The 16268-nt window shown below is 40.2% G+C and overlaps 1 protein-coding gene across 1 annotated transcript in view; it reads right to left on the bottom strand.

Moving 5' to 3' along the window:
• Positions 1 to 4883: 4883 nt before the first annotated feature.
• The window catches only part of LOC138368654 (methyltransferase-like protein 27), a 134708-nt gene continuing 123323 nt past the window's right edge, over positions 4884 to 16268 (bottom strand). The window contains exon 8 of the mRNA XM_069331370.1: positions 4884 to 7064. Within this exon, the coding sequence (XP_069187471.1) occupies positions 6987 to 7064 (78 nt within the window). The 3' untranslated portion in view covers positions 4884 to 6986. The remainder of the gene's footprint in view (positions 7065 to 16268) is intronic.

The following is a 16268-nucleotide window of genomic DNA, read 5'->3' as shown; positions in this document are numbered from 1 at the left end:
CCAGCCATTTCATGAAATACCTCCGTTTCGTGTTAGCAAACTCGAGGAAGGTAGTGGTACTTGCCTTCAGGTGGTCACGGAATTTCCTTCTATAACTTTCAGTAGAAAGTAGGTAGGCGTCCAACACTGCTTGTTTCAGAGTGTAGTAGTCATTCTCAGACGCCAAAGTACTGAGTGTGACTGCAGCTCTACCTGTAAGATGGACTCTGAGAAGTGTGGCCCATTGGTCGACAGGCCAACTGAGTTGATTAGCAAGGGTTTCAAAGGTGGTGAAAAACACATCAACTTCTGCTTCTACAAAGGATGGCATTAACTTACTTGCATGTGATATATTAAAACTGACGGGAAGATTGGCAGTAGCTTGTTGGCGTTGAGTGAAGTGGGAGGTTTCCAAGGCGATTTCACGTTGACGACACTCTAGAGCCAGAGTTGCTTGTTGCTTGTCATGTTCGCGTTGCATTTCCAACTCGCGTTGTTTGGTTTCAAGCCGTATGCGTTCCCGCTCCTGGAGTAAGGCAATCTCACGTTCTTGTTCTTCCTTTCGTATGGCAGCTGCTCGTTCTTGTTGTTCGAGGGCTTCCCTTTGCTGCTCACGTTCAATCTTTGCCAGTTCCAATTGGAGTTTCATCGTTGCCAAATCAGTTTTTCCTGCAATATAGTAAGTTTCATGAGTTTCAGAGTCTATCTTACCTTGCTCTAAATAGTAATCCAGCAACAGGTTGTGTAGGTCATTTTTGTTGGCTTGGTAGGGAACTTCTAGTTGATACTCGTGTGCAAGAGTTTGTAATTCAGTCCTCTTGGCACGACTTAAAGTTCCTATTTCACCTGCTGGATTTGCACGGAAAGTTTGGAGACGAAACATGGTGAAATTAGCAAATAAAGGTACACGAATATTCAATAGTGAAATGTCAGAAACAGGACAACGTGGCAACTGGTTCCTATCCTGTGTGATCTTTAACAATTAACGTTAAGTGAAAGATATTAAATGATTAAATTAAATCAAGGGCGCAGGAAATCTTGTACCCGGTACTCATGTAAGAGAATAAGGGCAAGAAAATCCTACTAACAAATGAAACAAAGTTTCGAAAACAAATGAAACAGTTAAATGCTTCAAAAGTAAAATTGGTAGTCCAAGGATGTAGGCATACCTTGCCAAGTCTCTATAGGACATAAAGCAAGTTTTTCCCACTGAATTTAATATGATACTTACAGAATTAGCGAACTTTTGTGCTCTGAAAAAATAAGCTAATTCCCTACCGTTGTATGTATCATCATCTCTGACTGACGTGTAGGGGTGCGAGGTGTCAACTGGTGACGAGAACTGCTGCTGAGGTCCCAATTCAGCAACTAAAGTTCGAGCTAGAGGAACTATGGCCCTCTTTGTCCTCCTACAGTCAGATTGCAGAAGATTGGGTACTCTTGACCCGGGGCAGACCACAGTACCAGGGTACCAATATGATGATCTGTCAGAATGAGAAATATTCAAGGGACATAGATGGTAAACACGAGTAATAACAAGGAGGGAGAGATGACCAATTAAGAGTATGACTGCGGCCTACAGTCACCACGTAATCCAAAGTTGTCTCACCTTCACTATATGTTACTCTCGTAATGCACAATACACCGCACCTTATAAAAAATGAAATTGAATGAAAAATAGTAAAGCTACGTTAACAAAGTTAAATACGCTTACCATAAATTACCACTTGGCACCAGTACCTGAGTGAAGCTCCTAGGACAGGCCCCCATATAACTTGTGACGGTAACGCGTTGGTGTTCGGCTGTTTAAGGCTAGGGTATGGCCTCGTCACATAGTTATAAAAAAAAAAATAGAAAAAACTGGAACTTCGTCTGTGGTAAGGTAAGGAGAAGACACACAAAACACAAGTAAACTTTAACAATGAAATTTTAATGACGTTAAATAAATCAAAACATGAAAATAATGCACAAACAAATTCTTATAATAAAATCAATCAAAATAATAAGAATAATTAAATAACACAATGAAAGGTTACGTTAAGGCAAAATAACAAGAAGTGCAACACAAAGTTAAGTGGGAGGTGCTGGAATATTGGCTTAAAGCCACCACCTCTCTCAGTACACGCTAACGTCTAGCTGGGAGGAGTGCTGGCCACGAAAGCACTGAACATTCTGAAGTCCGAGGTTGGGGCGACCCCAGACATCAAGTAGTATGGGGAGGCGAGTGCAGGTGCAGCCAGACCGGCGACCAATCAGCGGAGCCGGTAGCGATCAACATGTAGTTTGGTGGTTTGGGTCCGAACAGGTGGCTGGCTGCATACGTTTTGCTCACCCTGGCAAGCCTTGCTGGTGTTGTTGCCATTGTTGGACATGTCTTCCATAGTCGTTTTATATAATTTCAACGACGGGTTTGTGGAGGGAAGAGCAGGCTCAATCTCTTGAAGGAGATTATTGTCACAATATATATATATATATATATATATATATATATATATATATATATATATATATATATATATATATACATATATATATAAATTGTTGCAAGTCGAGCAACAAATATTTTACATTGAACAACAAATGAGATTGGAAAAGCAGTATTGCCACCTCTGCTATACAGAAAAAAATAGACCCCAGACACACCCTATGGGTAGTAATGGACCCCCATACCGACACTATGAGGGGAAGTGGACCCCATAATAACACTATGGGCGGTAGTGGGCACTATACAAACACTATGGGCGGTAGTTGACCTCATAGCCACCCTGTGGGCGGTAGTGGACCCCCTGCCGACCCTGTGGGCGGCAGTGGACTCCCTACCGACCCTGTGGGCGGCAGTGGACCCCCCTACCAACCCTGTGGGCGGTAGTGGACCCCTACCGACCCTGTGGACGCCCTACCGACCCTGTGGGCGGCAGTGGACCCCATACCGACCCTGTGGGTGGCAGTGGCCTCCATACCGACCCTGTGGGCGGTAGTGAACCCCCTACCGACCCTGTGGGCGGCAGTTGACCCCCTTACCGACCCTGTGGGCAGCAGTGGACTCTATATACTAATCCTGTGGGCGATACTGGACCCTATACTCATCCTGTGGGCGGCAATGGACGCCATACACAACCAGTGGGTGTTATTGGACCCCATACTTATTCTGTGGGTGGTTGGAGCCCCATACCCATCCTGTGGGTGATAGTGGACGCTATACTCATCCTGTGGGTGGTATTGGACCCCATACCCATCCTTTGGGTGGTTGTGAGCCCCATACCCATCCTGTCGGTGGTAGTGGACGCCATACACATCCAGTGTATTGGACCCCATTCCCTTCCTGTGGGTGGAAGTGATCCCCAAGTTTGCAGTAGTTTACCCCATAAACATTCCACCATAACATCGTTTTCTGTTAGCGTTCCTACAAAACATTCTTTAAAATTTTTTAAAGCACAAACTATGGTATATAATATTGATTGGTGAAGCACTGTTATTCTATGTAATAATTTATAGTGCTTATTATAATTTACTAAGAACAACTAATATTTCTCAAAACAAAACTACGAGCCTTCAATAGGAAGTAGCTGATCTGTAATATTCTAAGAGCATGGACAATAGTAGGTAAATTTCACAACCCATGTGGGACCTGAAAACTACAATTTTCATTATAATTGAAGCAATCACGACTATTCTGCTATCTACGTTGATGGACGGGTACTGTGAGACGTAAATTGGTACGTGAGGAAGAGTTTGGGCCTTGGTAAAAAAGGTAACTGGAAATATATCACATATGTACTAAATCATTATTCAACATATTGACTTTAAGCATTAAGTCATATATGTGCTGTCTTGTGTGAGAACGGGTTGTATCATAAAGGTGTAATGGAGGAAAATTATTTATTTCATTTTAATCTTTACAGTGGGAAATCTGTGATTAAATTTACAGATGCAGTGAAAGAGATATAACTGAAAAAGTTAGGCATAACTTAGGATATCTATATCTGCAGATGTCGTTGCAGCTTCCGTGCGGATATTTCTAACAGCTGCCCTGGCAACGAAGCGCTGAAGTGTATTATCCACGGCAATGAGTCTCACTCCTCAATCCTTCTACTTAAAGGCTCAAAGGGATAACTCCACACCCTAGTGATGCTGAGAATAATGGATGATAATTCCACATCCTGGTGAGGCTGGGAATAATTGATCATAATTCCACATCCTGGTGAGGCTGGGAATAATTGATCATAACTCCACATCCTGGTGATGCTGAGAATAATGGTTGATAACTCCACACCCTTGTTGATGCTGGGAATAACGTTTGATAACTCCACACTCTGCTAATACTTGGAATATTGGTTAATATCTCCACACATTGGTGATGCTAGCAGTAATGGTTGGTAAATCCACATCTTGGTGATGCTGTGAATAATGATTGATAACACTTTGCCCTGGTGATGCAGGGAATAAATACTGATAACACCACATCCTGGTAACGCTGGGAATAATGATTAATTAAATGATATCATCGTATGATTACAATGAAATAATATTTGATGTTCTTTTGACGCAATATTCGACTTAGAAATAAATTGGGGTTCAAGATTTTTGTTGAGCTGATTACATCCGACTTAGGCAGGAGTTCGGCGAGGTCAACAGGGCACACTCAACCTCTCGCATATTATTCCATTCACTAGATGAAACATACAACATTTGAACCAGCATTATATATTCGATTCAGGAGTCAAATGTTCCAACTAGATGAATTAAATCAAGTGTTAATGAAAATATATTTAAAAAAAAAATTCTAACCTCTCTAAATGTGGAAATGAGAGCTCTTTTTAAATGACATAAAAATCAGGAAGTTTTAAAAAGATGAAATATAGCCGGAGATACCATAAAGGTGTAATGGAAGAAATATAATTAATATTGTTTTATTTAAACCTTTACAGTGGAAAATCTGTGATTAAATTTACAGATGCAGTGAAAGAGATATAACTGACAAAGTTAGGCATAACTTAGGATATCTATAAACCAAAAAGATATAACTGACAAAGTTAGGCAAAACTCAGGTTATTTATCAACCTAAAAGAAAAACATGAACTCCAGCCCAAGTTCGAGTATTTATCACCATTCAGAAAAGGTCAGAGAAAATCATAGTAAGCCCAATCAAGTATTAATAAGTCACTAGAGCCTGAATCATGGATGGTTACAAACATGACCCCCGGGATTCCAGGGGTGTCAAGGTCCCTGCGGCCCGGTCTCTGACCTGGCCTCAGACAACGTGGTGACAATTCTGGTGAAGTTGGATATAGATCACATGCATCCAATTGTCGACCAGTTAGTTAAATGTCGATAGTGGGGAAGTTGGTTAGTCAGTCTTGGTTAACATAGCTGCTCTCTTTCTTTTCTAGCATATAAAAAATTGATGATAATAAAAGTATTTATAATAAAGTAAACCCTACCTCAGGAGTGACTGTTTTATAAACTAGTACCATAGAAAAGGAAGGAAAGTATTAAACTGGATTATGACATGTTTATTGCATATAAAGCAAAGGGTCAATCTAAATGGGAAAAAGACTGGGTTAGAAAATAATATAAATCGAACGCCCCAGGAATCGCTCTTGTGAACTCTTCTCTTTATTATCTACATAACGACTTAGGAATTGCCGTTACTGACGACATCAGTAAACTTTCCAGATGATTACAAAATAGGCAACATCTTAAATATCATTGAGAGTGCATTGCTTCAAAGTGACCTTAATAAACTCCTGTATTTGCTAAAAGTCTGTAACTGCAGTTTAAAGCAAATAAATAGAGCTGTTAGCCTAGAAAATGAAAATAGAGGCACTATATTAGTTCAATAATGGCAACATCACGAGTTAATTTTGTGACAGTGATCTAAGCGCTTTGATTATTGGGAATCTTAGACCAATCAAATAGTGCTTAAGTACTCGAAATATAGAACCATTATGCTGGGAGTCATATTTGAAAGTATTAGTAATAATTCCTCATCTGTTATTTTTCATACTTGTCTCACCCATGTTAAGCACGACGTGGATTATCTCAGCCATGTTAGGCACGACTTAGATTATCTCTCCAATGTTAGGCACGACTTAGATTATCTCTCCAATGTTAGGCACGACCTAGATTATCTCTCCAATGTTAGGCACGACCTAGATTATCTCTCCAATGTTAGGCACGACTTAGATTATCTCTCCAATGTTAGTCACGACTTGGATTATGCAATTCAATTTTGGGCATCACGTTATAAGATTGACAAAATTTCAAAGGAGTTGAACGAAAAGTTACTTTATCTTTCAACTTATGATTTTATCAACTTTGTCAACTTATCAACTTTCTTCTAACTAATAATATAATTATCCTTATAATATAATTATCCTTATAATAATAAAAATAAGGATCATCTTATAATAAGATGATCCCGGGCAGTAGAAATCTCCCACGTGAATAAAGAATAAAGAAACTATTTACTTTCTTTAGTAAGAAGATCAATGAGTTACATCAATGAAGTATTCAAGTGGTTGATGAGCTACAAAGGCGATATTTATAGTGTAAATAATATAAAGATAAACCAGAATGTGAAACAATGGGTTTTAATTTAATTTAAAAAAGTTTTGATTGAGGAAGTCTGCCGAATAGTATATCAGAGGTTTGTGCGTTGGACCGTTTCAAGCGTAATCTGGATCAATATATGACAGTTTGTGGTGAGAGTAGACGTCGCAGCTGCTGGTAGGAACCTAGTCACATCTTGGGTGATGGTGAGAGTAGACGTCCCAGCTGCTGGTAGGAACCTAATCACATCTTGGGTGATGGTGAGAGTAGACGTCCCAGCTTCTGGTAGGAACCTAATCACATCTTGGGTGATGGTGAGAGTAGACGTCGCAGCTGCTGGTAGGAACCTAGTCACATCTTGGGTGATGGTGAGAGTAGACGTCGCAGCTGCTGGTAGGAACCTAGTCACATCTTGGGTGATGGTGAGAGTAGACGTCGCAGCTGCTGGTAGGAACCTAGTCGCGCACAACACGATAGATGAACACCACTGCATCACTCTTCTTGTCATAGTTCGGCACCACCTTCTTTACTTTCTGTGGAACACCAAAACGCAAAAGTTTACCTTTCGAGTGTAAATGATATACGAAAATTACACAGGTAACAAAGTAAACTGGATAAAGTTAGTTTTATGGGAAAACATAAATATGAACAAAGGTTAGAACATTCTATTGTACAGATACACACTGTCAGACTTATATAGATTTTACACAAAAGTAAGTGTAGTCGACAAATGATGAGTCAGTCATTTCCCCCTCTTCCCTCCCACCTTCTCCCATCCCTAATTCTCCCCCTTCCTCTCCTCTCCACCTCTTCCCTTCCATTTTCTGTGTGTGTGTGTGTGTGTGTGTGTGTGTGTGTGTGTGTGTGTGTGTGTGTGTGTGTGTGTGTGTGTGTGTGTGTGTGTGTGTGTATTTTGCAACGATGATAAAACAACACTTAGTCATTTTCACCTCATTAACAGCGCACAACCAGGCTGCCACACAAGTTTTCAACTGCTTAGATATATATATAATATATATATAATATAATACACTAGCAGTACCCAGCCACGGCAACCTTCCCTGTGCCCCAGTCCTCCTCAACATTTCCCCCTCACCCGCCTTCTCGGTCTCCCAACCATTCCCCACTCCACCATCCCCTTGTCCCAACCATCCCAAACTTCCCCGTCTCGTCGTCCTCCCCACCATTCCCCACTTCCTCGTCCGATGCCTTCCCAAATGGTCTGATGTTCCCATCAGAATATTAGGAACATAAAGTGATCTGATGTTCCCATCACAAAAATATAAGAAAAACAGTTAATAAATGAAATGAAAATTTGAAAACAATTAAAAAATAAACTATGCTCTCGAAATGAACGGTATGGTAAACAACACAGCTCAATTCCAATGCAATTCACACAAAATAATTAAATTAAAATGAAAATAAATCAAAATCTTTGAAAATTCAATTTATCAATGCAATCAGAAAAATTGAAATGGAATTGTACCATATTTAGCATAGCATGTGTGTTGCTCTTACATGCAAAAGATGGCGCTGTTTTTCAAGAACAGCATCGTTTAACACGCCATAGGTGGGCATCTATACTTATACTTACGAAATGAACGGTATGGTAAACAACACAGCTCAATTCCAACACAATGTCACACAAAATAATTCAATAAAAATATAATAAATCGAAATCTATGAAAATAAAATTTATCAGTGCAATAAGAAACATTGGAGTTGAATTCGTGATATATAGTACAGCGTGCATGTTGCTATTATGTGCAACAGATGGCGATGTTTTTCAAAAACATATGTTTTTACCTGTCACAGGAGTGGCATCTATATAGTAGGTATATAAAAGCATGCTCCTATTTAAATGCAATGTTGTCACAATTTCAAAGCAATCAGTAAAGATGTTTCAAAGATTTTCCTCACATGAAAAACACATGGAAAAACACAGTTTTACAAAAAAATGATTTTTTTTTTTTTACCGTCACAGACGTAACATATATATTGTATGTATATAAAAACCTTGCCAGATGCGAATAGAACGTTGTGTGACAATTTCAAGGCAATCGGTGAAGAACTTTCGGAGATTAGCGATTTTGAACAAACGAACATTTTCATTTTTATTTATAACTAGCTGTACCCGGCCACGCGTTGCTGTGGCTCAGCAACGCGTGTGTGTTGCTGAGCCTCAGCAACCTTTCCCTGTCTCACAGTCCTTCCTCCCCCATTCTCCCCCTCCCCCGTCACCTCGTCCTCCCAACCATTCCTCACTCCCTCGTCCGATGCATTCCCAAATGATTTGATGTTCCCATCAGAAAATTCGGAACATCAAATGATCTGATGTTCACATCTCTGAAATATAAGAAAAACAGTTTAAAAAATGAAATGAAAAGCAATAAAAAAACAAAGTATACTCGCGAAATGAACGGTATGTTAAACAACACATCTCAATTTCAATGCAATGTCACACAAAATAATTAAATCAAAATGAAAATAAATCAAAATCTATGAAAATTAAATTTGACAATGCAATCGAAAACATTGAAATGGAATCGTGTCATATTTAGTATAGCGTTTGTTGCTGTTACATGCAACAGATGACTTTGTTTCTTAAAAAAAACTTTTTTACCTGCCACAGGTGTGGCATCTGTACTTATTCTTATGAAATGAATGGTATGGTAATCAACACAGCTCAATTCCAATGCAATGCACACAAAATAATTAAATCAAAATGTAAACAAATCGAAATCTATGAAAATTCAATTTATCAATGCAATGGGAAACACTGAAATGGAATTGTAACATATTTAGAATAGAGTGGGTTATATATATATATATATATATATATATATATATATATATATATATATATATATATATATATATATATATATATATATATATATATATATATATATATATATATATATATATGTTTACTTCTTTTTCTTCACCTCGAAAAGGAACAAGAGTTTTGGAGTACTCCTCCTCCAACTAAACCCTGGTGCAAGAGCACTAATTAGAGGGTTAGAAGCCCTGAATCAGAAAATAGTTAATACAGAACATGCTGTCATATTCAATGAGACATAAAAGAAAACCTGCTGCCAGTATACACAAATATTTACCCACATGACCCAGCAGTCCGCAACGCAGAGTTTACCTATAGGTATAGGCAAGATCTCATACGGCATCGACTGAACACGAAGAAGGAAGCCCTCCAAACCCTAACAGAGCAAGCTGAACATCAGTTAAATAAATGGACCCAGTACAACATCCCCAAACAACTCAAGCATCCATCAACAGTGAACTATTAAGCCTAAAACAACAACACAAAACTCCTGCAGAAACGAAGACACTCCGAAAGCTGACAGCCCTCAACGGTGGACAGTTAAAGATCCCTCGTCCAAAAGATGGCTACATTAACCTAACTACTCATAATCTTAACTAGGACCAACGAGACCTCTTGAATCTTGGTCTAAACTGCCAATTCATATCAAGACCAAAGAAGTATCAAAAACGCCTTGAAATCGAAATGCTTCTTGACGACATCCACAAGTTAGAAGACAACAAAAAAGTCATCACCACTGACACTTCAGGCTGAACTACTAACTGAAGCGGGGAAAAAAACGAGGAACATACTCATCAACAATCTTAACCCTACGATTCAAAGAAGCAGCAAAACAACTTAAAAATCGGGAAGATGTTACAATAAGAAAAGCCGACAAGACAGCAGCCTATGTGTTGATTCCTACCGAAGAATACATGAATAAAATTAGCGACATCCTTAGTGATGGCACCAAATTTCAACGAATCATGAGGAACCCCGTGGAACACCTTAAACGCAAAGTGAACAAAACTATTACTGCAATCAAAGCAAAGAAAGGTAGTGTTCATTTCACTAAACTCCAAGGCGATTATGGCTTAGGATATGCCTATGGCAATGTTAAGACACAAACCAGGTAGCCCACTAAGCCCAATAATCAGCCAAATACCAATTCCAACCTATCACCTGGCAAAAAAACACTTAACGAACTCCTTACTCCATACACTCCAAGCATCTAGATTCTACAATCATCAGTAGATTTCCTAGAATTAATCAAAACTACACAGCCCGATACTTCCTTGGACGTCTAATCCCTGTTTAACAACGTCCCAGTCGACATCACCATAGAAATGATACAGGACAGGGTATACAGAGACGAGAGCACCATCAAATTAGACATATCCGAGTCATACTTGAAGTCTTCTCGAGGCATGTACACAGGAAGCTCCTTTCATCAGTCCGCAAGGGGACATGAATCTACAAACAGACGGAGTAGCAATGGGCTCCCCCTTAAGGGTGTTACTCGCAATTTTTTATATGGGAACCATCGAAGACAGAGTCTTCAGTAGTAGACAAAAACGAACTGTATACTTCCGATATGTAGATGACATATTCGTCATAGTAAAAGACTCAGACGAACTAATTGATCTAAAAAACCATCTAGAGTCAGTCAGTACTCCGATATACACATGAAAATAGTGAAAATAACAGTCTGCCATTCTTGGATGTACTAATAACAAAAACAGGAACCTCTTTAAACACCAGCGTATATAATAAGCCTTCCAACGTAGGATTATGCCTGAACGGTAGGAGTGAGTGCCCCCAAAGATACAAAGCCAGTGTTCTCAATGCTTATATTCGTCGAGCGCTTACCCACTGCTCTGAATGGAGCAACGTGAGTAGAGAGTTTGAAAGAGTAACTCAGGTATTGGTGAACAACGGATATAGCAACGCGGAAATAAACGCTGATATAAGAAGACACTTGGACCGTTGGTATAATTCAGAACCTAGAACAGAAACCACAACACCCCCAATAAAATTACATTACAAATCAACTATGCACAGTGAACATAAAAAAGAAGAAACAATAATGAAAGAAATAATCTGTAAAGGAGTAAAAACCATTACTCCTAACCAAAACATATATATGATCATATTCTATAAAACGACATCATTAAAGAAGCCTTGCCTCTGCTCAGTGTCCAGTGGAGAGAGAGCCCCGCAACCTACTGAACCGTGACTCTGTTAGCTTTGCCGGCCGACCAGACGGAATCACACTGCGTCCGTGGAAGGGTGGCAGGCAGTTAGCATGGGACTATACTTGCGTATCCACCCTGGCAACGACATACATCACCCTCTCTGCCGGCACAGCAGGAGCCGCAGCGACACACAGAGAAAAACAAAAGTCAGTCAAGTACAGGCAATTAGATCAAAGGTACAACTTCGTTCCAATAGGGTCTGAGACCCTAGGCCCATGGGGTGAGAGTGCAAGAAGGTTTCTTAAGGATCTTGGTTCCAAGCTCATTGACACCACAAGAGACCCTAGAGCAGCAAGTTTTCTCTTTCAGCGCCTCAGTGTCGCGATCCAGAGGGGAAATGCCCGCTGCATCCTTGGTTCCTGCCCGGCGTCGGAGGAGTTCGAGGAAATCTACAGCCTCTAGGAAGCGAACTTTTTCTTGTGTCCTCTTAATGTTCATTTTTTGTATAAAATCAGATATGTAACTGTATGACCTTGCATAATAAAGTTTACACCATTATAAAAAAAAAGGGGGTGGTAGGAGAAGTGAACACTCTTTCGTATTCAGAGTTAAATGGCAAGTTTTTCCCTGAATGCTCTGTGTTCCCTTCTCTGAGGCTGTGGGTCCCTATAATTGCACCAGTGGTGGTACCCCCCTATATATATATATATATATATATATATATATATATATATATATATATATATATATATATATATATATATATATATATATATATATATATACATATATATATAATATATTTATATATATAATATAATATATATATAATATATATATAATATAATATATATAATTTATATAATATATATATATAATATATAATATATATTATCAGACCCTACAAAAGAAGTAGAGACTTCGAGATATATATACATCTCAAATATCTCCACTTCCCGAGGGCACCAGATGAGTGTGGGGTTAGTCTGCATTTTTCGTCAAGCCACTGTCAATGTGAGAGAACTCGTGTCCAGCTTATAAGCCTATACTTGCATAAACCACAAGTGAAGATTAACAATCTTTGGACAACACCCACCAGTGAGACTCGAACCCAGAAAGCACAACTACCTTCCAGTAGCTGCCATAACTAGTATGCTTTAATCCACTACACCATCAGACCCTACAAAAGAAGTAGAGACTTCGAGATATATATACATCTCAAATATCTCACTTCCCGAGGGCACCAGATGAGTGTGGGGTTAGTCTGCATTTTTTGTCAAGCCACTGTCAATGTGAGAGAACTCGTGTCCAGCTTATAAGCCTATACTTGCATAAACCACAAGTGAAGATTAACAATCTTTGGACAACACCCAGCAGTGAGACTCGAACCCAGAAAGCACAACTACCTTCCAGTAGCTGCCATAACTAAGCTGGACACAAGTTCTCTCACATTGACAGTGGCTTGACGAAAAATGCAGACTAACCCCACACTCATCTGGTGCCCTCGGGAAGTGGAGATATTTGAGATGTATATATATCTCGAAGTCTCTACTTCTTTTGTAGGGTCTGATGGTGTAGTGGGTTAAAGCACACTAGTTATGGCAGCTACTGGAAGGTAGTTGTGCTTTCTGGGTTCGAGTCTCACTGGTGGGTGTTGTCCAAAGATATATATATATATATATATATATATATATATATATATATATATATATATATATATATATATATATATTTTATATATATATATATATATTTATATATATATATATATTTATATTTATATTTATATATATATCGCTACCTGGAACAAAGTTCCAAGTAGCACGGGCTATGGTGAGCCCGTCAGCGTTGCTGGGACGCTGAGAGAATTACCCAGCTGGCGACCAAAAGGTAAGAGTAGGAAGTGAGGCTACGGCCCGAAGTCCGGCAAAATTCTCTGCCCGCATGTGTGGGCAGGCCAGGTGGGGGAGTCACATACTGCAGGATTGATCATAGTAATGTGGGCTGGGCCTTCTCCTCTCCCCCTTGGGTCCAAGGTCAAATGGTGGCCGGTCTTGAGGCATGACTAGGAGAGCTCCCTGGCGGGTGATATGTGATACCCTAGTAGAGGGAGCGAAGACCCACGGCGTGAGGTTACAGGATCAGTAGCACGATCTCCTGCTGTTTAACTGTAACCTCATGTAACACAAGGCCAATGTGAGCGGCGCGTGACACTACCTAACATTACTGGCCAGGAATGATCAGATAAAATTTCGGAATTGGACGCTTCCCTTGTTTAGATAATAACTGCACGTTGATAATGGAAGCACTAATTTACTCTCCATAACGCTTCGTCCAAGGGAGCATTATTGGAGCTGTTCTGCTCCTGCGACTCTGGTCTAACAACAATGACTGACTACTCTCCTCCACTGATGACCCCGGTTCTCTTATCCAGATGTCAAAAAGTGGTATAAAGGTCTGAGAACATTGTACTCTGCACCGTGATAATATTTTATTCTGTACCATGAGAACACTGTACATAACACATTTAGAACCTGCAAACAGCACCTTGGGAATACTGTATACAGCATCTTGAGAAAATTGGGTACAGCACCTTGAGAACATTATATACAGCACCTTGAGAATATTGTATTCAGCACCTTGAGAACACTGTATACTGCGCAGTGAAAACACTTTACTGAGCACCTTGAGAACATGTATACATCACACTGAGATCATTGAATACAGAACCTTGAAAACATTATATACATTGACTTGCAAACACTGTATACAGCACCTTGAGAACACTTTATACAGCACCTTGAGAACATTGTATGCAGCACCTTGAAAATATTTTATACTTAACCTTGAGAGCATTGTAAACAGCACCTTAAGAACAATGTATACATCGCCTTGAGAACATTGTATATAACACCAATAGGAACGTTGTATACAGCACCTTTAGAACACTATTCCTTCTCTCTCAACCCTCTCCCTCCCTCTCTCTTTCACTCTTACCCTTTGTTTCACCGTCTCCCTCACTCCCCCCCCCCATCTCTCTCTCTCTCTCATCTCTCTCTCTCTCTCTGCCCCCCCCCCTGCTAACCCTATCACAACTTAGTCACAAATTGGACAAATGTGGATGGGAGACGCACCAAGGAAACAGGAAAAAGTCAAAGTGACCAAATGATGGAAATATTCGCCCAAGTTTTGGAGCACATCAGGAGAGACATGCATGATATGAAGAATACACTAAGCAACCTGCAAATCAAACTGACAGCAGCGAAGGAGGATATGAAAACCCTCACAGAGAAATAATACTGAGGCTCAGAATCAGATAATCATCCAAAGAGAAGATGTAAATGGTTTATTGGAATGAACCACCACTGTACATGCAACATTTGCAGAAGTGGTGAGAAAGAGCTCAGAAGCAATGTTCACAGTGAAGGAGGTAGAAATGAAAGCAGCATCCTCACAGGAAGCAGCAACTTGCACTAGTCAGCTGCTGGAAAAAAAGATCAGTGGAAACAGTGGGCACTAAAGAACAGGAAGGCTCCAGTAGGACAGAATGGAATGGCAAGGACAGAGCAGCAGTGAATGAAATACTAAAGGAGATAAAGATTAATGGGGCTGAACATAGCATTCAGAAGGTTTTCAGGTTAGGGTGGTACAACAAGGACAAAGACCGTCTGATAAAGATAAGTGTTTGCAAACAAGACCCTGAAGGAGAATATTCTAGCAAGAAAGAGTCAACTGCAATATGTGAGAGAAAACAAAAAAGTATTCCTCCAGAGGGACATGATGACGGAGGAGAGAGCCGTGGTGATAGAAACAAGGATGAAGCAAAGGGTGAGAGGAGAAAACCAGGAAATCCCAGCCCCCAATACAACATTCCCAGAGGTTAGGGAATGTTGTGTTGCATCCAACACAACAACCAGCATCCCAGCAACACCAGACGGAAGGCCATCACCACCACCCTCCTCCACACAGAAACCCTCCCTGTCTTGAACCCTCCCTGCCCCTACTCAAATGCTCAGTCAACCCTCTCTCCCCACTCACCCTATACCCATCCTGTCACCTCTTCCCCATTCCCACCATGTCCCCCACTCCCCCCTTTCCCTTTCTGTCCCCTCTCCTCCTTCACCCCCATACCCTCCCTGCCCCCGCCCTTTCCCCTACACTCCATATCCTCCATGTCCCTCCTCCCTCCTTACCCTCATACCCTCCCTGCCACCCTTTCCCATGGCTCCTTAGACCCTGTTAACCACCTAACAATTCTTCACACCTATAGAACAGTTTCCTCCGTCAACAGAATCCTCACAGAATCCTCGAGGCAATGAACACTAACATAGATGGGATTACAAATAAAACAAGTGAACTTAGAGAATGGACACTAGAAGAAAACCCAGATGTAATAGCGATCACAAAAAAAAGCTAAAGAAAATTATAACAAATGTAGTGTTTCTGCAGGATTACTATGTAGTGAGGAAAGAGAGAAAAGGAAGAGGAGGTGTGTAGCTCTGCTAAAAAGACAAGGCTAGAGTTTTGAGGAGATGGTTATTCAGGGCTGTGAAGGTATCAGTGACTACATAACAGGTACCAAAGCAATTGGAGGACAAAAACTTATAGCAGTAGTCAAATATATATAATCCCCATCAAATGACAGTAGACCCAGACAGGAATATGATAGAAACAACATGGCCGCCATTAATATAATAGAGATAGCAGTTTATGTCACTAGT

Source organism: Procambarus clarkii, chromosome 25 (assembly GCF_040958095.1).
Source record: "Procambarus clarkii isolate CNS0578487 chromosome 25, FALCON_Pclarkii_2.0, whole genome shotgun sequence".
Taxonomy (NCBI): domain Eukaryota; kingdom Metazoa; phylum Arthropoda; class Malacostraca; order Decapoda; family Cambaridae; genus Procambarus; species Procambarus clarkii.
This window is presented reverse-complemented; position numbering and strand designations above follow the sequence as displayed.